The sequence below is a fragment of the Erythranthe guttata genome, chromosome 10 (assembly GCF_056151865.1).
Source record: "Erythranthe guttata isolate IM_541 chromosome 10, IM_541, whole genome shotgun sequence".
Classification (NCBI taxonomy): Eukaryota; Viridiplantae; Streptophyta; class Magnoliopsida; order Lamiales; family Phrymaceae; genus Erythranthe; species Erythranthe guttata.
In genome coordinates this window covers 5,310,449-5,334,698 of record NC_142542.1, presented here as the reverse complement: position 1 = coordinate 5,334,698, position 24,250 = coordinate 5,310,449, and the positions used below count along the sequence as shown (strand labels likewise).

Below are 24,250 nucleotides of genomic sequence, written 5' to 3'. Positions count from 1 at the left end.
ATTGAAGTGATTGATTGTAATTACCCAAACAAAAAAAGGATTGATTGTAATTACCCAAACAAAAAAGGGTTTTTCGTAATTCGATCTTATCACAGGGTACAATTGGCCGCAATTTCCCCTTAATAAGTTAAGCGAAGTGTACGTGGCAATTTAATGGAGGGGGAGTAACCAATTAATTGTTATTCCAATGTGTAATGCCCCCACCATAGTCCACTCACGTGCCGTTAACCCGACCGGTCTTACTCACGTGCCGTTAACCTGACCGGCACTCAATTTCATATTTTCCCATGCATTTTACAAATTTCATTTCATTTTTTTTGCCTATAAATAGCACCAAAACCTACACGTTCAAAAACCATAACCTCAACATAAAATAAAAACCCTCAAAAACACACACACACACACACACACACACACACACACACACACACACACACACAAAAACTATGTCTATCGAGTCAAAGAAGATCGGCATCATAGGCGGCGGCATTAGCGGCATAGCCGCCGCTAAGCAGATGTCGAAATACTCCCCGGTGGTTTTCGAAGCCACCGACTCCATCGGAGGGGTTTGGAAGCACTGCTCCTACAGGTCGACGAAACTTCAAACCCCTCGTTGCGATTATGAGTTCTCCGATTTCCCGTGGGCCCAACGCGACAACACGAGTTTCCCTTCTTACCAAGAGATATTGGATTATTTGTATTCCTACGCCACCTACTTTGATGTTCTCAAATTCGTCAAGTTCAACTCCAAGGTGGTGGAGATTCGTTTTGTCGGCGGAGATTCCGAAAAATCCGGCGAATACGGTAGCCTCTTGCCCGGCCGCCCCGTTTGGGAGGTGGGTGTGATTCACACCGGCGGCCAATCAGAAACGACTATTCAGGTTAATTTAATTTTCCGTTTTTAAATTTCTATGAATTTTCCAGGTAAATATAGGATAGATAAAAATCTATAAATTATAATAATTATATTCTAAAGATAAAAATATAATTAATGAAAGAAGATTGATTGGTTGATATATTTTAGAGGAAATGCATGCATGTAATAAATATAAAGTATCACGTCAAATAAAGAAAATTCTTTTTTTTTTCCTATATATATATTTAAAAAAATCTATTGCATAGATTTGAAGAATATTGAACTAATTAATAATATTTATTTTATATACATGTTTTTTTTTTGCTGACTATTAATTTTTTTGGAATGAAGTGGTTCTCGTTCGAGTTTCTGGTGATATGTACCGGAAAATACGGCGACATCCCGGCAATACCGAAATTCCCACAAAACAAAGGGCCTGAAATATTTAGAGGAAAAGTTCTCCACACACTTGATTACTGCAAACTCAGTGAGGACGAGTCAACTCAGTTGCTGAAAGGCAAAAAAGTTGTGATATTTGGCTACAAGAAATCAGCCATTGATTTGGCTGTTGAATGTGCAGAAGCCAACCAAGGTACATCAATTAAATAAATACATAAATAAATAAATAAATATTTTTTATATATATAAATATTAGTCATGTGGACATAAATTTGGACTTTGTATTTTTTGTTGCTTGAAAGTCAAGTAATAAAGAGAACAAAAAAACCCCAACAAATCACAAATTTTCATCATTAAATTAAAAAAAATAACCTGGCATGTTTGTCTTCTTAACTTCTTCTGAATAATTTCTTGATTGTCTGGTTGACTTACAGATCAGTCAACTTTCCATTTTTAGCCAAGTGCAATAGTGCATGGACCCACCCTACCCCCACTCACCCCCCCCCCCCCCCCCCCCCCCCAGATATCACAACATATAGGTTAATTAATTAAATATGAAGAAAGCTATATATGTATTTCTTGCATTGTCTAGTAGTTGTGAACTATTTTGGTCAATGTTGTTAATTACTTCACACTAATCACATAACTGATTAATTTTGAACACCATCTAAGATTATAAATAAAATTAAAAAAAAAAAAAAAAAAAAACTCACACAGTAAATGGTGTTGTGTGTGAAAAACAGGAGAAGAAGGGGAAGCATGCACAATGGTTGTAAGAACCCTACACTGGACAGTGCCACACTACTCTGTTTGGGGTTTGCCATTCTACATTTTCTACTCGACCCGAGCGTCTCAGTTCCTACACGAACGACCGAATCAGGGCTTTCTCCGAACCCTACTCTGCCTCGCCCTCTCTCCTTTGGTAAACCTAATTATACATACATATATGTATTTATCTATATATATACAAATATATAAATTGGTTTAAGAAGAGATCAGTGTGAAGTGTTTGATATGTGCTCGTGGTTCTAACAGAGGAAGGCAGTATCGAAGACGATCGAATCGTATCTAACGCGGATTCTGCCGCTGGAGAAGTACGGTTTGAAACCGGACCACCCTTTCGAGGAGGACTACGCTTCCTGCCAGATGGCGATCCTGCCGGAGAACTTCTTCTCCGAGGCGGACAAGGGCAAAATCGTCTTTAAACGATCTTCGAAGTGGTGGTTCTCCGAGGGTGGGGTCCACTTCGAGGACGGGTCGTCGCTAGAGGCTGAGGTCGTCGTTCTTGCCACCGGTTTCGACGGGAAGCAGAAACTGAAATCTATTATCCCGGACCCTTTTCGCAGCCTTCTCGAGTTCCCCTCTGGCAGCATGCCCTTATATAGGTACATACTTGTATTTTTATTCTAGGGTTATATAGTAACTGAAATGTTAAAATGTCGTTTCAATTTTATTAATTAGGTTTGACTTGGAACGTGATTTTGTCCATTTTCTAGTCTGATTTTTGCAAAAGTCGAAACACGCGAACGGAAGTCCTTTGAGTTAGCTTTCTGATCAGATTTGAATCAGCTAGGTTGAATGTCTGATAACAAAGTTATGCATGAATGAGTTACATTTTAAATTTTTAGATAATTTTTAGCTGCTTCATGCATATCTTTCTCATCCGACATCCAATCTTGAAGATTCGAGTTGTATTAGCAAAAGCCAACTCAAAGAACTACAAATTCCGTGTTTTGAGTTTTGCCAAATCCAGACTAAAAGACGGTCAAAATCACGTTTGAATTCGAAACGGTATTATTTAAACTGAATCGACATTTATTCTTGAACATAATTAATTCTGTTGATTTTGATACCAGGGGTACAATTAATCCACTGATTCCAAACATGGCTTTCGTGGGATACATCGAGAGTGTTTCGAATCTGCACACAGCTGAAATTCGCTGCAAATGGCTGTCTCGTTTGGCGGACGAAGAATTCAAGCTACCGAGCATGGAGAAGATGCTCGATCAAACAACTCAAGAAATGGAAATTATGAAGAGGTCCACACGATTCTACAAACGCAGCTGCATTTCGACTTTCAGTATTAATCACACCGACGAAATATGCAAAGAGATGGGGTGGAATTCGTGGAGGAAGAACAACTGGATTTCCGAAGCTTTTACCCCTTACAACAGCCGAGACTACAACGAAGAGGAGAAAAAATAAAACGAAGCCACCTTTTTTTCGCCTAAAATACTACACTAATCAACAATATTTATATATATACATGCTCATGATTTATTTTTATTTGATTATGAAATAAATAAAATGTGTAAGCCCCGTGTAATAGATCGAATAACGCAAAAGAAAATAAAAAGTTTCGTATTTTACATAAGAAAACAGAGAGTAAACAGAGTCAACTTACAGCACAAAAAGAAAAGCAATCTTTTTTTTTTACCAATAGTACAAATATACGGGTCAATTTTTAGACGGTTTTGAGAAACTTCAAGGTCTCGTCAATGTGCTTTTCGGGTTGGAATTGATTGTTGTAGACGAGCCGACAAACTAAATTCTTGTCGAGAACGTAAGTTTGCCTTCCAGGTAAAGCACCGAATAGGTCAGATGGTACACCCCATTCTTTACGAACTTTGTTGCCTTCGTCACTGAGTAGGGTAAATGGGAGTTTGTATTTCTGAGCAAAGGCCTGCATTGATAAAAATCGTTTGTTTTAAGTCGATTTCCATGGATTTAAAATTTTGCGTCGAAAATATTGATTTATATATACCTTGTGGGATTCGGAACCGTCACCGCTGATTCCGACAACTTCGGCTCCTGCTTTCTTGAATTTTTCGTAGGAGTCTCTGAAGGCACATGCCTGCAAACATCATATGTAATATAATTTTTGAGTTTCACAATCAAGTAATAATAACATAAACATCTAGAATACACATAAAAAAAAAAAAAAACCCAAAAAGGGCGTAACCTGTTTTGTGCAACCGGGGGTTTCATCGGCAGGGTAGAAATAAACAACAACAGGCTTGCCTTTGAATTTGGAGAGGCTCACAGTCTTGCCATTTTGATCTCTCAGGGTAAACACTGGTGGCAATGTCCCTTCTGATACCTTCAAAATCCCCCAATTTCGAAAGACCGACGAAAAGAAAACGGTGAATTACGACTACAATCAACTCTAAATACGAGTGCTTACTTTCAGAAAAGAACAGAAAATGTACCAACAACTTCATTTTTCTTTTATACATTTTGCTAGTAGGAAAATAAAAGAAGAATTTACAACATAATTCAAGAAGAGGGTCATTTCTTAGTTCTGAAATTTTCAAAGCCCTCCTCCACCAATTGATGGCTGATGGCTCGGAAACAGTAAAAAAAGGTAATCTTGATATTTGCAAGAAAATAACAGAAAATCAACTATCAATTTCATTCTCTTGTACATTTAGCTAGCATGAAAACAAAAGAAGAATTTACATCATAAATCAGGAAGAGGGTCATTTCTGAATACTGAAATTGTTAAAGCCTTCCACCAATTGAGGGGGCAAAACAGTTGTTAAAAAAAAAAGTAATCTTTGCAAGAAAATAACAGAAAATCAACAATCAATGTCACTTTCTTGTACATTTAGCTAGCATGAAAACAAAAGAAGAATTTACAGCATAAATCAAGAAGAGGGTCGTTTCTGATAACTGAAATAGCTAAACCCCTCCACCAATTGAGGGAGGGGCAAAACAGTAAAAAAAAAAAAAAAAAGCAATCTTGATAAGTGCACCTCAGGCTAGAAAATAACAAAAGATCAACAATCAATGTCATTTTCTTGTACATTTAGCCAGCATGAAAACATAAAAAAGAATTTACAGCATAATTCAAGAAGAGGGTCATATCAAATATAATCCCTCAACCAATTGAGGGGGCAAAACAGTAAAAAAAAAAAAAAAAAAAAAAAAAAAAAGCAATCTTGATAAATGTACCTTGGCAAGAATGCAGCTTTTGGCAGAAGTAGAAGAAGGGATTGAAAGATGGGAAGAATTAGAGAGCTTGAGGCCATGGAATTGAGAGTGTGAAGATTTCGAGATAAGAGAGAGATTGTGGGAGAATGTGGGTTTAGGGGTTTGAGTATGCAGTAATGAAGGAAGTGTACGGTTTGTGTGGAGAGTAATCGCAGCCATTATTGTAGCAGCGAAAATAGCTGAATGCACTAGTAAATTAATGTTTCGATTTTCAAGAATGGGTGTTCTTGTTTATGCAAAAAGATAAGGAAGAAAGGAAAGCATATGGTCGGAGGAAAATAGAGATGGCTTATTTGTTTGCGCGTGGACAATCGGTGACCCAACATTTGATTACGATGCTAAGGCGTACAACATTATTTTATGGGGTAATCACAAAAAAGCCCATGACAAGGGCACTTAATTAAAAGATGAACATTCAATTTTTTTGTCTTTCAAATAAATCCAACCCATTCAAACTTATTTGCAAATAAGGAAAATTCCTTTATATATACCAAAATTACCCTCAATTCATTGAAACCCAATTCAACTCCAATTTCATGATTTACACCCCAATTTAGCCCAATTTCATCAATTAACCAATTTTAACCCTAATTTCAATTTTGACCCCAATTTTAACCCTAATTCTTATCAATTCCACCCATTATGCTCTAACTTCTTAAATATTACACATTGACCCCGGATTTTAACAAATATATCACATTAACCCCCAAAACTTTTTTTTTTCAGAAAATAAATTTTTTTCTGAAATATTTTTTTTCCGGCCAGATTCCGGCATTGACCGCCGGAGACCGCCGGTCTCCGGCGTTGACTTTTTTTTTTTTTTTTTTTTTTTTGAATTTTTGTTTTCCTGAAATTTTTTTTCCGGGCGGTCAACGGCCGTTGACCGCCGGGTCTCCGGCGTTGACTTTTTTTTTTTTTTTTTTTTTAATAATTTTGTTTTTTCTTAAAAAAAATATTTTAATTAATTTTACTGTCTTTGCTGCTAAATTACTGTCTCCGGCAGCTATTTAACTGTCGGAGACAGTAATTTAACTGTTAATTGACTGTTTTTTTTTTTTTCTTCAAAAATATTTTAATTAATATTACTGTATTCGTTGCTAAATTACTGTCTCCAGCAGTTATTTAACTGTCGGAGATAGTAATTTATCTGTTAATTGACTTTTTTATTCTTAAAAAAAATATTTTTAATTAATATTACTGTATTCGTTGCTAAATTACTGTCTCCAGCAGTTATTTAACTGTCGGAGACAGTAATTTAACTGTTAATTGACTTTTTTATTCTTAAAAAAATATTTTTAATTAATATTATTGTATTTGTTGCTAAATTACTGTCTCCAGCAGTTATTTAACTGTCGGAGACAGTAATTTAACTGTTAATTGACTTTTTTATTCTAAAAAAAAACATTTTTAATTAATATTACTGTATTCGTTGCTAAATTACTGTCTCCAGCAGTTATTTAACTGTCGGAGACATTAATTTAACTGTTAATTGACTTTTTTTTTTTTTTTTTTTCCTTACAAAAAAATTTATTTTAATTAATATTACTGTCTTGGATGTTAAATTACTGTCTCCAACAGTAATTTAACTGTCTTAGAAAATAATATTAATAATATTACTGTTCGGAAAAATAATATTCATAATATTACTGTCCCAAACAGTAATATTACTGTCAGAGACAGTAATTTAGTAGTCAAGACAGTAATATTAATTAAAATATTTTTTTTCTAAGAAAAAACAATTCAAAAAAAAAAAAAAAAAAAAAAAGTCAACGCCGGAGACCGGCGGTCTCCGGCGGTCAACGCCGGAATCTGGCCGGAAAAATAATATTTCAGAAAAAAAAATTATTTTCTGAAAAAAAAAAGTTTTGGGGGTTTATGTGATATATTTGTTTAAATTCGGGGTCAATGTGTAATATTAAGGAAGTTAGAGCATAATGGGTGGAATTGTTAAGAATTATATTATTGAGGGTATTTTAGACTAAAGGCATAGGGATGGGCTTAATTGAGTGACTGTTTTTTTTATGGACTAAAATGCATTTAAGTCCCATGTGATGGGCCTTTTTGCCATTTGCCCATATTTTATTATGCCCGTAAAACGAATTTATTATATAAAAAATAAAAAAATAAACGAAATAAACGAAATATTATTGGAGATGCGGGGGATCGAACCCCGTGCCTCTCGCATGCAAAGCGAGCGCTCTACCATTTGAGCTACATCCCCATGTTGTTGATTAATATGCATATATCCTATTTCACTAAATTTACTTTTTATGTACTTATGCAATAAATGGGCCGGGCCCTAAGACGGACTTCCGGGCCTTCTCCATGTTTCCCATTTTGGTTTGAAAACTCTTCCAGTAATGGGCCTCAAATTAATTCTACATGTTTCTCAATTTCTTTGTCCACCAATTATACATGTAACCTAAAATAAACTTGTATCGATTATTTATTTTAATTCAAATAAAATCAACAATACCACTTTATTTGCTGTTTGATTAATTGTATTGTTAAATATTATATAAAAGTAATTTTCAGATAAATGAATATATAAATTATTTCACCATCTTTTCTTGGTTCTACCCAACTTCGACATCCAGCTTTTCTATATATATATATATATATATATATATATATATATGGTCAATTACGACCAACTCTCTAAGGTACGAATAACTTAAGTAACCCTCTTCTATTCAGTAATTGTGTTACAAGCCTATTTTTACAGTGTTAAAATAACCTACTAAATAATGATTTTTTTCATAAGAAAATACATAATTAAATGAGCGTGGTTGTAACTTATCCAAATACAAAAATTATTTTTGTAATTTAACCTTATTTCAGGAGTGACCGTTAATTTTTTCGAAATTATAATCCCCAACTATATGGTGAAAAGAAAAGAAATGGCTCCGAAAAGGTAGGGGAAGCCAAACCGATAATCACTGCAACAGAGAAATGTGGATCTCTATATATTCAAAATATAACCCTTTGCCCCCACCCTTTTTCTTTTTTTCACCACTAATCCTATTTATTTTTATTTTTCTTTTATTTAATGCATTTTCCAGGCAGATCCAAAATTAACACAGACGATTACATGATAATCTAATGCGTACAAATAACTATTCCTCTTTGGTTCATTGACTGCTGACCCCGCCCCGCCCCGCCGCCCCTCCTCCGCCGTGTTGCCACCACGGATATCTGGTATTTCCCAATTTCGCACACGACACCGTGTTGTGTGTGCGCTTTCATGCATATTATTTTATATGATTTTTCTATTCTCTAGAGGTATCTTTTTACTTATATATTAATTAAAGAAAAAGAATGGGTAAATTACAACCACCCCTCCCTAAGGTATGGTCAAATTACGAAAAACCCCTCTTATTTGGACAATTACATCTACCCCAACTCTGAATCTTCTTACATCTCCACCCTTATGGTGTTATCATCTAAATTTCGTGGAATGTGCTCTAGTTTCTACTCATTTTGCGTAAAACTACAGTTTCTGATGCACCACAATCTGAAAATATACAAGCCAAAAAACACATCATATGATCATCTTCTTTCAAAATGTGGAGCTCGAATGGGATAAAACGTGTACAAAAGTGATAGTATTCCATATAATCAAGAAGATTCCACTAAATTTAAAACTGCAAGGGTGGAAGTGTTAGAAAATTTACATTTGAGGGTGTTGTTGTAATTAATTAAACATGATGGGAGTTTTCGTAATTTTACCATACTTCAAAATGAGAAAAAGAAACAATCTTGATTTTGCAACGCACGCAAACTGTTTGACAAAATGCCTTCCACTCGTTCAAAGCGATCATGTTTTTTTTTTTTCTGATTATTTGATCTATAAATTTGCAGAGAGAAAGAAAAAATGATCTGATGAAACAGAAACCCTAAGAAATCGATCAAAAACTCAGCTAAATGGACGATCAGAATCTTCAAAATGGATCAGGCAGCAGCAGCAACAAAGTAACCGGCATAAGGCAAATCGTCAAGCTCAAAAGTCTCCTCCAGAAATGGCAGAACGTCACGTTCGGCCCGAAAGACGAAACTACCCCTCGACCCGCCGTCGCCAGCAGCAGCAGCAGAGGAGGAATTTCGCCGGAGGTCATCAGAAGGCTGAGGAGCTCGTCCAACTTACGCTGCGAATCGGACGAGGACACGTGCCAGAGCCCCGAGCCGCCGCACGGCGTGCCGAAAGGGTTTCTCGCCGTGTACGTGGGGCCCGAGCTTCGGAGGTTTATTATTCCGATGAGTTACCTTAGCGATCCGTTGTTTAAGGTGCTGCTGGCGAAAGCGGAGGAGGAGTTTGGGTTTGACCACAGCGGCGGGTTGACCATCCCGTGCGAAATCGAGACCTTTAAGTATTTGTTGCATTGCATGGAGAATCACCGGAGAGAACTGTCTCATGAAACTTAATGCACGTTGCTAAAAAATATATGTACGTAAATGGTTTTTTTTTTTTTGGAGCTATATATGATCTTTTATAAAACGCAGTTTATAATTGTTTATGGACGATTGTGTGTATATTTGTTTACAAAAATGCAATTGATTTTTATGCGTTTATTTTGGGTGATTTGCACTTTGCACCCTTAATTTTTTTTTTTTTTACCATTTATCACCCTTCAACTGCAATTTGCTCGGCACTTTGCGCCCTACTAAACATTTTGTTTTCCACTTTTCTTCTTCAGCAATTCGGTCATCCTTTTTTTACTCAATTCGACCGTACCCTCTTCTCCATAGAAGTAGCATTTTGAGCTATGTTGAGTAGCGTTTCGAACTCGGAAAAAACATCCTAACATATCATAATACAAAAGGCATTGAAAAATATCTTCATATGCCATATCGCGTAAAACATTATTTTTCAATAATAATAATAATAAGTTAATATTTCCTTTTATTGGGCTGTCACAAAGACTTTGTGCTGATATTGGGCTGTGACCCAATTCATAGGCTGGGCCAGATCATTCTATCTGCTCAATTGTTCCAATCAAAGGTTTTTCTTTGGAATCAAATTTATATATAATATAATAATAAAAAATTCAACGACACGTGTTTGATTTCTCCTGAAAACAACATTTTTTTTGGTAAAGAGCTCGTCACACATAGTTTTTTCCAATGCGTTTTACGCCTCTTGTTCGTTACACGTTCTTCTTCAAAAGTAATAATTAATTAAATACTAAAATAATAATGGATATAGGAGGTTGTTTGATCAATTTATTCAAGAAAAACCTTATATTAATACTCATAAAGCTTATAATAAGGTATTTTTGAAAATTATAAGATGTTATATCTTGCTAAGATATGGTAGGTTGTAATTATTATTTATTTATTTAAAAGATTAATATTTAAAGCAAGTGCAGGAGGGGTATAGGCCTGAATGGCAGAGGGGTCAAAACCCTGGTTGTAGCAAATTCATATATATCCCGAAACAAGCGGCTATAGCACATGCTTTCTTCTTTTTTTGTCATCTTATTGTTTGTTCTCTCTCTCCCTATATATATATATATATATATATATATATATATATATATATATATATATATATATATATATATATATATATATACACACACACACTTATACGTATAATATTGGTGTAATATTGAATGTAAATTCAAATGTGAAAACTAGCTATTTCGTGTATATTTTACGAGGTGTAACATTAAAAGATCGTATTTCTACTGTACTTAATCTATTTCTCCTATTATCAGTGGCGGAGCCAACATAGGAACAGAGGGCCATGGCCACCAACATTTATTTCGTGTAGAATTATAAAAAAATCCGTGTATAATAGCATACATTAACGATCCTATCTAGAATTTTATGAATGCATTCGGCTCCCGCATATTTAAAATTCTGGCTACGCTAGTTCTTATTATACATACATTAATTAATATATAGGGCTATTAATTAAATATAGACTATATAGCGAAGAGCATTTCCTCAACCAACCTCTCATACATTATAAAATGATGGTGAATTTGGTTGAGAGAGGACTACATTTTTGGATGGACATACATTAATTAGTTTACCTTGATGAATAAATGTTTTGTCCTTTTGAAATATTTAATTAATTAGAGAATGGAAAAAAATAAAAATAAAATACACAAAACTAGCTAGTGGGATTCCCATCACATGTCATGTTTATTGCTTCTCTCCTATTTGGATTTTTCTCACTCCTCAACATATTCTTACCTTCCTTTTTTATTTGGTAATTAATCTTAATTTTCAAATTTAAAGAATGAAATTTAATATATGTTGCATGTAAGTTTTGACCTTAACTCTATATTGGGATTAGTTAATTATTTGCAGTCAAGCTCCCTTCCACCTTTGCACTCGAGCGCTAATCTCCGTCTGTCCGGTCGAAGGAAACCTTTGCTCGCCTCCATTATTTTTTGGGAGGTAATAAATTCAATCTCAGTTTTGATGGGGTGATTCGTTGATTTTATAAATGCATGTTGACTAATACTTAGGCTGTTAGTGAATTGTATTATTTAATATTAATATTTTTAATATGCTCCCTCAAGTTCAGACAAATTACATTTGAAGTCTTTCACTAAATTTTAATTTGTCAGCGAAATATATTATTGAATATTAATATTTTCCGTATTTTTCGAAAAATAAAATTTTGGAGATCCATAGAGGGGCCAACTAAAAAAGTGCAAAATCTTTGAATATGTAATACATAATTTCAAAATTCAACCCCAAAAAATGATTATCGAATTTATTATCTAATAATAATAATAATAATATTATTAATTCGTACGTATTTTTTCAAGAATTGGTTAATTTGATGCTGCTTTTGACTGGAAAAGGACCTACATTCTGCAGTTAGTGGGCCCTACAATTTGCGGTGTCCTGTGGGCCGAACCATGCTTACTATTTTTTCTGTTGGCTTCTACCCATTTTAATTTCCTTGTTTTTTTTTATATATATTTTTTCTTCATTTTCGGTTCCAATTAAACAAAGACGATTAATTGTTATTTTACAATTACAATTTTTACCCCTTAAGTTTGCACCAATTCCACATTTGGTCCCTCATATTTCAATAATTTAACACTGTTGGTCATCCGTCAATTTACTGTTAGTTTCTTAATTAACGCAATCATGAGAACACGCTTGATTCCATTAGTACTAAACGTCCTTAAATGTCATGCATCATTCCTAAAAAAATGTCCATTCGCATGATTGGTTGTCTGCCCTTCGCAAAGCCGAAAAATGCGGTCGTACTGTACATTCATTTTTGGTTTAACTTAACTTCTTTTAAATTGCAAATGTAGCGACTTAACTTCTTTTAAATTGCAAATGTAGGTACTTAACTTCTTTTAAAAATAGAATAGTCGAATTCCGCCCATTCCGATATGATTTTTTTTTCCTCTTGACATAAATTTTGTCTGCCCATTTTTAAATTTCCGATTTCCGGTATTTTTGCATGTACCGAATTAGAATCATTTTTCGACATGTTTTAGGCAATGTTTTGAAAACCGGACCGGACATCGACCCGGACAAGCTACTGGGTCACGGTTGGACCGGTTCAACCGGGGTCCAACCGGTTTTTTCATTTTTCATTTTATAATTATTTAGACGTAATTTTTATAGTAAATAAAACATATTTTCTTTCACACACATTAACTCATTACTCATTTTCAGTTAAAATGTAAATTAAACTTATTTCTCTTTTACACACATCACACCAAATCATTTCAAATATTATAGAAATTATAATAAAAAATAACTATGTCTTCCAATTTAAATAAAAAAAAAAAATTAATTTTTCTTTCAACTGGGCAGTAAAAAGACGTCGTTTTAACCATTTTATTTGTTCGTTTTTATAAAGAAAATAACAACTTGGGGCAAAAAACCCTGATTTTTACCCAGATTTCGATATTACGGTTCAACCGGCCAAACAGGACCGAACAAGGCAATGGTTCGCGGTTTAACCGGTTCAACCGGTCGGTCCGATCCGAGTTTCAAAACATTGGTTTTAGGTGCTAATCTCGAAAAAAAAATAATGAAGCATGAGTTGCCTAATATGAAGTTATTTCTTCAAGCATTTAATGTCGTATCGCTCGAAATTTTGTTGTCCCTTGCCAAATCTATGTTTGCTGTCACCTAATCAACTACACTGTTGCCCGAAGGTGTGCAAAATAATAAAATTTGAATGGATTAAATAAATATATAGATATAATAAAAATAATTTTTTTTTACAATTGCGGGGGATTTGACTTCACCGTTGCCCGAGGGTGGACTCGTCACTGAACATAACTACAGACAGAGCTGCTTCTAATTAAAGGTTGCTCTAACCACCCAATCATTAGTACATTAAACTACTGAATTCTATGCTAATTAATCTAATATAAAGACAGTGGAGAATATTTATATTCGTAATTAATTAATTAAAAAATATTGCAGGTTTATGTTTTGACTTGTCTTTTTGTAGTTAGGACAATTAGAAAAAAGTAGTGCTGTTTTTTTAATTTAATAACCAAGGTTAGTAGATAGATAGTTCCAATTAGTGTCGGCTAAAGTTCAGATCAAAAAGGGATTAAGCAATATTTTATCTCTTTTTGGACAAGCTATATAGGTTTTGGGAACCTAATCACAAAACTTGAGTCTTAATTAATTATTAAACCATTTCTTAACTAGGTGTTAGGAACTTGTTTAATACATCGATTAACATTCTCATTGTCTTTTGCTAAATATTCTCTATACTTAATCACCAAAGCAAAACCACGACATTTTACCAATTTTGTCATGTACAGTTAAACATTGATAAATTAATACAGTCGAAACTATCAAAATTCTATTTAATTAAGCGAATAATTAAGTTATCGAAGTAATAGTTTAATTGGTTTTTAACGAGCCGGGATCAGAAGAAACATTATTCATGCAAGATTATTAATTTATCAAGTGTTAATATGTCGTGTATCTACTATATTTGTTACAATTAGGGGCGGTTACTTACTAAGAAATCAAATTACTAAGAATGTGTGCAATAATGAGAAAATATTTTTAGTAGTAATTAATACAACTAAAAATTGAATAATTTGGGAAAGAATATGAATAAACATGAATTACAAACTCTGAAAAATATTAGTATTAATGAAGCTCCTCCTTAATTAACAAATGCTTAGCCGTGTAAAATGGGTAACTTAATTAATCATCTCTTCCTTCTTCAAAGTATATTTATTCTACACCGCTAATCACCATCTCATTATTGACATTAAGGAAAAATAATAATTAAAAATTAATAAAAATATACACTACTATACACCATATCTTGGGGATGACCGCAGGCAATCACTACCACCACTCCGTTACTTTTCCAGTCACTAACTAACGGCGCGCCGCCGTCAGCAGGCGTAGAACTCGACGAGCTCGTCCATCGACTCCGGCTGAGGATCGGCGTTTTCCAGCATCCAGAGCAGGTGCTCGAACAGCACCACCTCGCAGCCGACGGTGATCGAGGCTTCGTCGCCGGAGCGCCGCTCGACGAGCTCGCGGAACAGCTGATTTTCCATGACGTCGGAGGTAACGAGGTAGCGCCGCCGCGATTTCCCGACGTAGACGGGGTGGAGGTCCTTGGCGGCGGCGGCGGAGTCATCGTCGGAGGAGGAGGAGCAATTGGCGGCGGCGATGGAGCTGCTGTTGCTGCGGCCGAGCTTGAACGACTGCATTTTCTTCAGGACGGACTTAATTTTGGTGAGCTTTCCTCCCTTCGCCATTGCAGAGGGCACTGTGTTTTTATTTTTCCTAAGGGTGTGTTTGGCGGAGCGGTTTTCGTCTTGGGGGTTTTTGAGAAATGAGGAGGAAGGTTCCTTATATATAGGGGGGGTGGGGTCGAGTTGCAGGGGTAAAATTGTAAATAGCTTTGGAACCGTTTGGGCCCACATGGTTTTTGTTAGTATGGTTGGGGCAAAATAAGGCTAAGCCCAAAACTGATGTAGTAGTTATAAAAGGAGTGGGCCTTTTTTATTTATTTATCCATTAAAATAGTTGGTAATGGTAAATTACAACCAACTTTATGAGGTACGGTCGAATTACGAAACTCCCTTTCTGTTTAGGTAATTACAATCACCCCTCAACTATAAATATAATCTTCTTACACGTCTACCCTTGCAGTTTCAAATTTAGTGGAATCTTCGAGATTATATGGAATATTGTCACTTTTGTACCCGTTTTATGCCATTTAAACTCCACATTTTGAAGTAACATGATCATAATATGTGTTTTTTGGCTTGTATATATCAGATTGTGGTACATCAGAAATTGTATTTTTACACAAAACGAAATTAGAGCACATTCCACCAAATCTAGATGATTATGTTGAATTTGACACCATAAGGATGGATATGTAAGAAAATATCATAGTTGAGGGGTAGATGTAATTATCCAAACAAGAGGGGGTTTTTCGTAAATTGAGCATACCTAGGGGTGATTGTAATTTACCCAAAAAGTTAACTGTTGAAACCTGAAATAAGTGATTTGTAACTTTTAAGTGATCTCAGATTTTTGTTGTTTAAAAGCACTTTTTATAACCTATTGAAAATTGCATTGAATATTCTATACTTCGTTTTTTTTTCTTTTTAATTAATCTAAATTTACTTTAGCAGGACATTAATGTATTAAAAAAAGCTTAAAAATTGCAAACATTGATAATAGTAATAACAATAATAAATAAATAAATAAATAATAATAAAAAAAATTTCCGGTGGGTGGAACCCAAATTTATATGGCCTTGTTCCTATTCACATTCAACTATAATTATAAATGTTTGGTGTGCAATTTATTTCTTTCTTCCAAATCAAACATTGTTACTGAAAGCGACAAACATGTGCGAGTTCGACCACTAGCCGAGCCCGAATTTTAAGTTTAGGAGGCCGAATGCACTAAAGAATTTCCGAGGGAGCTGTTAATTAATGCGGTTGTACACAATTTTTTATTTATATTTCTATATAAATTAATAAAAAAAAATGAGAAAATATTATTCTGACTCCACCACTGAGTACCGGGATACATGTCCGCCTTCATCATTTATTAATCAGCTTAATTCCCAACTTTGATTTCATATAATACCTTAAGAACTTCTTGAGCTCGAGATCAATTAATTATTATTTTTTTTTATATAAAATCGTTCATTAGGTTTTTGCTTTAAAGACAAAAACCTAAATATATGGCTAAATCCTACTGTATTAAATATTAATTACGTGGGAATTAAAGGACCAACTACATATATAAATCCCCTCCAAAAATAATTAATTAATTAAATTAATTAATTGGTTTGGAATACTTAGAAGAAATTGCACGTCTCAATTTACATCCCATGAACCGGAATCTGGTACATATCAATGTCCAATTGTCCACCAAACATCAATTTTAAGACAGCATACTCAGAAAATAAATGATAAATAGATAAGTAAATAAAATAATAATTAAAAAAGAAAAAGAAAAAAAAGACAGCATATATAGTTAGATTAATTTTGGCGCCTGAATGAGAAACCTTAAGGATACATCATCATAAGGCTCTGTTTGGCTTAGCATGTAATGTGGTCCTTTTTATTTAATTTTTCTGGAAAACCCAACTATCAGAAAACTGAACTATATAGACAAAGACAAACACGACAAAGGGGCAATAAATAAATAAATTAATTTAGTACATTAAATTTGAGTGTTGTGAATCATGGGATCAAAAAATCAAATTGCCTTCCATAGTCTATACATTTGATAGCGAAGTGTGTATATATGTAGCCATGTGACATTGCGTTTTCCTAATTGGTCCACGTCAGCATGCGTTACATCCACAATATAAATTAAAAATAAAAATTAATATCCTGAATTGAATTGCCCATAATCATCCCATGTGGTTGTATTTTTATGCAATGACCAAATCATGTTATTGTTGTATGTGTGAAGCCAAAAATTATAAGGTTTGGTCCATGTTATTCCTATATAGTAGGTTACATGTGTGGAAACATATTTTATGGGATTATTATTCACTCTTTATTATTATTATGGACAAACCTTCATATATATATATTAATTAATTAATTAGGTGTCCGGTGGCGAAATCAGCAGGGGATCACGACCCCCCTAATATTTTTCAAATTTCTATTAATTTATATATAAATATAACATTTACGTACAATAGCAGTAACGGGTCTCTCTCAGAATTTTTTTAATGCATTCGACCCCCTCGAACTTAAAATCCTGGCTCCACTATATATATATATATATATATATATATATATATATATATATATATATATATATATATATATATGAATGGCAAGAGGAGTAGTAATGTTCAATAATAAATACACGTCAAAGATGAACCTGCAGAAAAAAACAGGCATAATTAATTTAGCCGCAGCATATACATATGATCTTGTCTCTAGACTTAATTAATTAATCCCTCTAATTAGATGATGTTTAGGAAAACGTCAAAAGAAAAAACAAGATTATATTTTGCTTGATTAACATTAATTCCCACAAAAATCGGCTCTTTGTCCCCCCTCTATATGACTGGTCGCCCATCACTATTGAATTATTGATAATGATATACAGTATAGTATACCTTTTCTAGTTAATAATTTTATTCACTCCCATGCAATATAAATATATATATATATATATATATATAATTATAATGACAAGAATACAGTGTTCAAGATTCCAAAAAATCCTTATTATAAATATTGTTGTACAATCTTTTAAAATAAAATAATTAAATAAATTCAGTAGGTGAATATGCATATGAATTATGGTTTTTCTGTCAGTAGTAGTGATTACTGATTAATTAACAATTAACTTTGGTATTTTTTTTTTTTTGGTTTTATAGGGTTATGATTAATTATTTGCATGTTTAGGAAGCATAATCCAATCATATAGCAGGATTTGCTCCTGATTCGTCTAATCATTTGTAATTATGTCATTTAATTTATTTCTATTAGCCAATTTACTTGCCCCTAATTATAGGCTCATCAACATGTGATGACTTATAAGTTTGAGAACGATATTCTAGATTACCTTATGTTTTATCGTGAAATTTTCGATTAAACTGGACGTAAATCGACTGCTTAGTTTATATAGTTAATTTATTAATTAACTATAATCGATTACGTAAACTATCACATAAATTCGATGGAAGAAAAATCAACTATGTTCTGTTGTGGAAATATGCTGTGGAAACCTTATAATGCACATTTATCCGGAAAATTGCAGAGCTCGGGCTACTTTATTATGGTTAAGCTAGGGCTTCCCCCATTAAAAAAATCCCAGAATTTAGAAATCGGAATTTCAGGAATTCAAATGAAATAAATTGTTCCAAAATTGGAATTTTATTGATTAAAAATCAGCAAAATTCGCAATTTCTACTTCTCCAGCCACCTGCAGCACAGAGTACATAGTAATATTCAAAGTGTAATTTCCAGACAAGAAAAAATACAAGTGTCGTAGATTAAAACCGGGTCGGAAATCGTAATCGCATATAAATATTCAGATTCCGTTCCAACAAAATTTGGAAAAATCTGGAATCGAAATTTTAAGAATTCAGACTGATAAATATTATGCTAAAATCTATATTATTTGGATCGAAATATACGGAATTCGAAAAGTTCATTCAAATTTCAACACAAATCGAATGTTTTCAGAGTACCAAATCAAATATTCGAGATCAGACGAACAATTGAAACCCGTACTTGGATTAATGTCTTCTTACCAGAAAAAGGAAAACAACAAAACGAAAAATAAACCCAAAAAATGAAACAACAATACTTCCTTCAAACGACGCGACAATTATGGTTCAAGATGTTGCTTTGCGTTCTTTCTCGCAGACTGGTCCACATGTAAGTTCAAGTATTATTTTCTCTACGTCGTTTTAACGAGCTTCATGCCTCCGTTACGCCTCATCCTACGTTCATTCCATTTGTCCTGCACACGTTGATAAATCAATAAATTAATAAATAAATCACTAAACAATTAATGACGCGTGAAAATAAATTAAATCGTACAAGTAAATGCCATATCATGCACGCACAAATAACGAAGACACGATGAAAATAGAAAAATTACGTACCACCAAAACAAATTCATGCACGTACGAAAATGCCCTTTTCCAAGAAGCGACTTGACCAACAATCCCAACATCACACATATCGTATTCAACGACCAACTTCTTCAATTTCGGCATTTCAGCCAGCTTGCAAAGCTCCTCCGTTTCGTCTACGACGTTACACATCCGCATCTCCAATTTAAGAGTCACCAATTGCGAAACGCAGCAAGAAAACACCGAGAGCAGACGTTTCATCGAAACACACTCTCTGTTAAAACCGACGGTGACATGTACCAGCATCGGAACATTCTCGAGCAAAAGCCCCTCCAAACTCGTAACCCTTAGCGACGCGAGCCTCGGGGCGGAAATCTTGAGCGATTCCAAATCAGTGCAATTGACTATCTCCAAGTGTTTCAGCACGAGCGACGGGCCACAAACTTCGATCTTTGTTATTCTTCCGGGCCAACGGAGAATCAATTGTTCGAGAAGAGGGCAGTTGTGTAAAAGTAACTCGATAGCTCCACCGCGCATGTTAACGCACTTGAAACCCAATCCTTTGAGGGAACTGAAGTCGAAAAGTGTGTTATTACTTGGTGCAAACAACTCCTTGGGGAAACGATAATACTCGTACCAATAATAACAAAACGGGTAGCTCTCGAAGTTCAACTCCAACATCTCGACTTGTCTGGAGAATGCGAATTCGAGCCAACGGGTGATTGAATCACCGGACGATCTGTCTAAAGGAAAACAGATTCTGAAATCTTTCAATGCAGGAGATTTGTGCGATTTGATAACGGAGTCCACCCAGTTAAGTAACTTTTTAAGGTCTGGTCGGTATGCATTTTGAGATTCGAAATCGAGAGAGGGTGTGCGTTTCCAAAGGTTTTTCCAACGGGGTGAAAGGATACTGGTTCGACCTGCTTCCTTGAGCGGTAGGAGAGAGATTATATCGACAAGAATGCCGTCTGATAACTGACTTATCCGATCTTCATCACCGCCCGCAAAACTTCCCTCACCACACTGTCGGTCAAACAATATAAATACTAAATCAAAATATAATCATCATCCCCACAGAATTTGATATCTTGTTGTTGCAAATTGAAGTGGAGGAAGAAAGAGGGTACTAGATTAGGGTTTTCATATACCATCAAATTAGGGTTTTCATATACCATCAAAATTAGGGGTTTCATATACCATCAAAATTAGAGGGTTTTCATTACCATCAAAATTAGGGATTTCATATACCATCAAAACATATACCATCAAAATTAACGGTTTCATATACCATCAAAATTAGGGTTTCATATACCATCAAAATTAGAGGGCATACATATAGCATCAAAATTAGGGATTTCATATAGCAACACAATTAGGGTTTCATATACCATCAAAATTAGGGATTTTATTCGAGGGGCATATACATACAGGATTCGTTAACACACACACACACACACACACATATATATATATATATATATATATATATATATATATATATATATATATATATATATATATATATATATATAAATAAAACAAATAAAAAGAAAAGAGATAGAAGATTCGTCGTTGAAAGCTGACCTTATCCATCTGGGTTTGAACTTGGGTGTCGATTTTGAGTCGCTTCCCATCATCCATAGAGCTTGAATCTTCGGACATGGCTCTTTGCAGTTGGCGGATACAGAAAAACGGAGAAACCTAGAAAACCTAGAAATGAAGTGATGTTTTATAGACGGAGAATATTGCATCAATTGCTTTGAGGTTTTTCTGTAACGACGCGTGTCACCTGAAAAATCCATTTGTAAAAGACGTATCTGTGTAATTTCATGCCAACCTCATCGTATTAATATTTTAACATTTTTGATTGTATTCCTTATATTTTATTATAAATTAATTTGCTGTAACCCTGCATAATACCAAAATATTTCCTAAAATAAATAGTTTGTTTAATATTGTCAATCAATATTTTTCCATACAATCGGTCAACAAATAGTAGATTTCTTTCCTAAAAAAAATAGTAGATTTCTTTTCTATGTAGGGATGGCAATCGATTGGATTGGTCGAGAATATCGTCTATCGAATCGATTCAATGCAACCATTGCATATCTAACATAAATCGGAGAAAATAATAATTCAAATAGTCAAAACCAGTTGAAGTGTACTAGATTCTGGATATGGAAATTAGGGTTTTACGAGACTTGAATCGAAAACAGCTAAGCAAGGTAAAAATTAATTAAATTGATTAGATAGCTAACACGATAATCGGATAAAGCATAAAGTGATAGATCGGTACATCGTCGGGCTATTTATAGGCAGCATCCAAAGGTGAGGTAAGGGTCACATGCAGCGCACACTCCGCTGTACGTACTTCCATGCAGAAGATCGGAAACGGCGTCGCATTCGTTGCTCTAACTACGCAAACGTTGATTATTTAAATTAAAGAAATGTGGACACGTTTATTAAGTAGAACAATGTCGACTAAACAAAATTAAAGATTAGGTAAAACGGTTCATTTCACGGCATAGTTGGGCTCGAGATTTCCCGTTTATCGATCTCTTTATGATTTATCGGATTATCGTGTTAGCTAGCTAATCAATTTAATTCATTTTTACCTTGCTTAGCTGTTTTCCATTCAAATATTTATTCCAATTTCAATCAAAAATAAAAAATAGAAATACAAATTGGAAATTAGAAATCGGAACTTTTGGGATTCATATCAAAAATATATGTTCCAAAATCAAAATTAATTGAATTCAAATTGATGTTAATTGAAGTATCAAATCCAACATTCAATATTGTTGTTCACGACACATATACTAAGTATTAGTCTCAATTGAGAAAGTTAAAGAATAACCAATTCAACGCCGTGAGGCAATTGCGGCTCAATATGTTGTTTTGCCACGTCTCTCGCACTTTTTTCCAGCATCACGCGACTTGATCGGTTGTAAAAAAATATAACACACGGATCGATTATTATTTTCTCAAGCACTGTGCAGTTCTTCAAAATGTACCGAACTAATGCATTGTTACTGGAGCAAAACTGATATCCACAAAATCTGAACACTTTAAGATGCTCGTGCCGAAACCTTGCATTAATAGCTGCAGCATCATAGTCCCCTTGTCTATGCTTTAGCCGACCTTCTAACCTTTTATTCTGCACACGTAGACGAAAATCATTCAAGTAGCATATTTATGTTTGCTTTTTATTACATGTTGATACAGACGAACACTAAAAAAAAAAAAAAAAAAAAAAAACTTTGAGAGAAACTTATTATAACCTACATGTAAAACAAGTTCCTGCAAGTAAGGAGACGCCCTTATCAGAGAAGCGAACCTAACGAGACTTTGATCGTCAAATGAAAAACATTCGATGACCAACTTATTCAATTTAGGCATTTCAGGGAAATAACTGTAGAGCTCGTTCGTTTCTCTATCGTAACTCTTCGACAACACCAAATTAAGAGTCTCCAATTGAGAAATGCAGCTAGACAATACAGAAAGTAAATGTTTCACAGAAATACTATCATAGTCGCAACTGACGGTTGCATCAACCAGCATTGGAACATTCTCGAGCGAAACTCCTTTTAGACTCGTAACCCTAAGCGAGGCGAGATTCGGAGCGTAAACTTTAAGTGATTGCAAGCCCGTGCAGTTGACTATCTCCAAGTGTTTCAGCACGAGCGATGGACCACAAACTTCGATCGTTGGTATGTTCCATGCGGTATGGACAATCAATTGTTCGAGTAAAGGGCAGTTACGTAAAAATAACTCGATTTCTCCACCTCTCAAAGTAACTCTTTTAAGCGACAATGCTTTGAGGGACTTAAATTCGAGAACCGTATTGCTTCTTGGGGCAAATAACTCGTTGGGGAAACAAAAGTTATTATAGTAAACTGGAAAGTCCAACTCCAAACTCCGAACATGTCTGGAAAACGCGAATTCAAGCCACTGAGTAATGGAATTACCATCTGCAGGAAAACGGATCCTAAATTTTTTTAAGGTGGGGGATTTGTTTGATCGGATAACGGAGTTCACCCAGTTCACGTACTTGTGTCCGAAGCTTTTGAGCGAAGCTGGCGTGTCCAAATCAAGACAAGTTATATGTTTCCATAAGTTTATCCAACGGGACGAAAGAACACTCGTTCGAGCTGCTTCTTTGAGCGATAGAAAAGACAATATATCGACAAGAACGTCGTCGGGCAACTGACTTATCCGATCATCGACCACAAAACTCATCTTACCACACTGTCAGTTAAACAAGATTGTACATTAGAACTACTTAACAACGCAATAAGAAGAAAGTTTTGCATTAAATAAATCTTCAATCAGAAAGCTATACCTTATCAGTACAGTATCAGATAAAAAAATTAGGGTTTTAGTTTAGCAACAAAATTAGGGATTTTAAAGCAACAATCTTGCAAATTTAGGGTTTTAGTTTAGCAACAAAATTAGGGATTTAAAGCAATAATCTTGAAAAATTAGGGTTTTAGTTTAGCAACAAAATTAAGGATTTTAAAGCAACAATTGAATTGAAATCTTACGCTGTTCGTTTGGGGTTGGAGCTTGAATCTTTGTACAGAGAACCTCGCAATTGCCAAACAATAAACCGGAGAAACAATAGAAAAAATCTTATGGAATTAATTAAATTTAAAAGGAAAATCTCTTAAATAAAATATACGAATTGATTGATTCAAAAGTTGTTGTAAAAAAAAAAGGAAAGACAAACTAGGTCTAATTCTACACGAAAGACTATAGGCCCAAGCCCTAATAGTTGGGTAACTGAGTTATCCAATCATAACTAGGGTTGTATTTAATGGAATTGACGTTTATACCCTCAGAAAAACTCACATGCCAGGCACGTGCAAACAATTCCAGTGGAAATTAATGACATATTTAAGGCATCGTGAAACAATTTAATGAGTTTAGGTAAAAAATATAAATTTCTT

At 34.4% G+C, this 24,250-nt stretch overlaps 5 protein-coding genes, 1 non-coding gene and 1 pseudogene across 7 annotated transcripts; 2 read left to right on the top strand and 5 right to left on the bottom strand.

The window, feature by feature from the left end:
• The first annotated feature begins 351 nt into the window (after positions 1-351).
• FMO1 (flavin-dependent monooxygenase 1) lies at positions 352-3,674 on the top strand. The gene is made up of 5 exons (XM_088823670.1): positions 352-881; positions 1,208-1,448; positions 1,999-2,177; positions 2,291-2,640; positions 3,112-3,674. Exons 1-5 carry the CDS (start codon positions 447-449, stop codon positions 3,458-3,460), a joined length of 1,554 nt encoding a protein of 517 aa, XP_088679796.1. The 5' UTR covers positions 352-446; the 3' UTR covers positions 3,461-3,674.
• Positions 3,602-5,605, bottom strand: PRXQ (Thioredoxin superfamily protein). Its single transcript, XM_012995812.2, has 4 exons — positions 5,210-5,605; positions 4,218-4,355; positions 4,020-4,109; positions 3,602-3,938 (listed from the first exon to the last, which is right to left on the bottom strand). The coding sequence occupies exons 1-4, from the start codon at positions 5,405-5,407 to the stop codon at positions 3,720-3,722; spliced, it is 645 nt and encodes a 214-aa protein (XP_012851266.2). The 5' UTR covers positions 5,408-5,605; the 3' UTR covers positions 3,602-3,719.
• Positions 5,606-7,396: 1,791 nt separating this feature from the next.
• TRNAA-UGC (transfer RNA alanine (anticodon UGC)) lies at positions 7,397-7,469 on the bottom strand. The gene has a single exon. It is a non-coding gene; the product is annotated as a tRNA-Ala (tRNA).
• Positions 7,470-8,241: 772 nt separating this feature from the next.
• LOC148767347 (protein SMALL AUXIN UP-REGULATED RNA 12 pseudogene) lies at positions 8,242-9,847 on the top strand (annotated as a pseudogene). The gene is made up of 2 exons (XR_016033813.1): positions 8,242-8,446; positions 9,110-9,847. The product of XR_016033813.1 is annotated as a protein SMALL AUXIN UP-REGULATED RNA 12 pseudogene (transcript).
• A 4,382-nt stretch (positions 9,848-14,229) lies between these two features.
• LOC105970868 (auxin-responsive protein SAUR76) lies at positions 14,230-15,045 on the bottom strand. Its single transcript, XM_012995692.2, has one exon. The coding sequence runs from the start codon at positions 14,977-14,979 to the stop codon at positions 14,608-14,610; it is 372 nt and encodes a 123-aa protein (XP_012851146.2). The 5' UTR covers positions 14,980-15,045; the 3' UTR covers positions 14,230-14,607.
• A 3,806-nt stretch (positions 15,046-18,851) lies between these two features.
• LOC105971048 (F-box/LRR-repeat protein 25-like) lies at positions 18,852-21,040 on the bottom strand. The gene is made up of 3 exons (XM_012995896.2): positions 20,886-21,040; positions 19,329-20,324; positions 18,852-19,183 (listed from the first exon to the last, which is right to left on the bottom strand). The coding sequence occupies exons 1-3, from the start codon at positions 20,961-20,963 to the stop codon at positions 19,121-19,123; spliced, it is 1,137 nt and encodes a 378-aa protein (XP_012851350.2). The 5' UTR covers positions 20,964-21,040; the 3' UTR covers positions 18,852-19,120.
• A 1,049-nt stretch (positions 21,041-22,089) lies between these two features.
• On the bottom strand, positions 22,090-24,232 carry LOC105970808 (F-box/LRR-repeat protein At3g26922). The gene is made up of 3 exons (XM_012995633.2): positions 23,846-24,232; positions 22,587-23,549; positions 22,090-22,458 (listed from the first exon to the last, which is right to left on the bottom strand). Exons 2-3 carry the CDS (start codon positions 23,538-23,540, stop codon positions 22,147-22,149), a joined length of 1,266 nt encoding a protein of 421 aa, XP_012851087.1. The 5' UTR covers positions 23,541-23,549; positions 23,846-24,232; the 3' UTR covers positions 22,090-22,146.
• Between the last annotated feature and the right edge of the window lie 18 nt (positions 24,233-24,250).

Bases quoted from the DNA above. Each gene is read 5' to 3' on its own strand.
- FMO1 (XM_088823670.1), top strand. From the start codon at position 447: ATGTCTATCGAGTCAAAGAAGATCGGCATCATAGGCGGCGGCATTAGC. The intron at 882-1,207 runs GTTAATTTAATT...TTTGGAATGAAG, and splicing joins AATCAGAAACGACTATTCAG to TGGTTCTCGTTCGAGTTTCT. The intron at 2,178-2,290 runs GTAAACCTAATT...TGGTTCTAACAG, and splicing joins GCCTCGCCCTCTCTCCTTTG to AGGAAGGCAGTATCGAAGAC.
- PRXQ (XM_012995812.2), bottom strand. From the start codon at position 5,407: ATGGCTGCGATTACTCTCCACACAAACCGTACACTTCCTTCATTACTG. The intron at 4,356-5,209 runs GTACATTTATCA...GGGATTTTGAAG, and splicing joins AAAGCTGCATTCTTGCCAAG to GTATCAGAAGGGACATTGCC. The intron at 4,110-4,217 runs GTTACGCCCTTT...TGATGTTTGCAG, and splicing joins CCCCCGGTTGCACAAAACAG to GCATGTGCCTTCAGAGACTC.
- LOC105970868 (XM_012995692.2), bottom strand. From the start codon at position 14,979: ATGGCGAAGGGAGGAAAGCTCACCAAAATTAAGTCCGTCCTGAAGAAA.
- LOC105971048 (XM_012995896.2), bottom strand. From the start codon at position 20,963: ATGTCCGAAGATTCAAGCTCTATGGATGATGGGAAGCGACTCAAAATC. The intron at 20,325-20,885 runs GTCAGCTTTCAA...TTTGACCGACAG, and splicing joins TTCAAACCCAGATGGATAAG to TGTGGTGAGGGAAGTTTTGC. The intron at 19,184-19,328 runs GTACGTAATTTT...CAACGTGTGCAG, and splicing joins TGCATGAATTTGTTTTGGTG to GACAAATGGAATGAACGTAG.
- LOC105970808 (XM_012995633.2), bottom strand. From the start codon at position 23,540: ATGAGTTTTGTGGTCGATGATCGGATAAGTCAGTTGCCCGACGACGTT. The intron at 22,459-22,586 runs GTAGGTTATAAT...CTACGTGTGCAG, and splicing joins TGCAGGAACTTGTTTTACAT to AATAAAAGGTTAGAAGGTCG.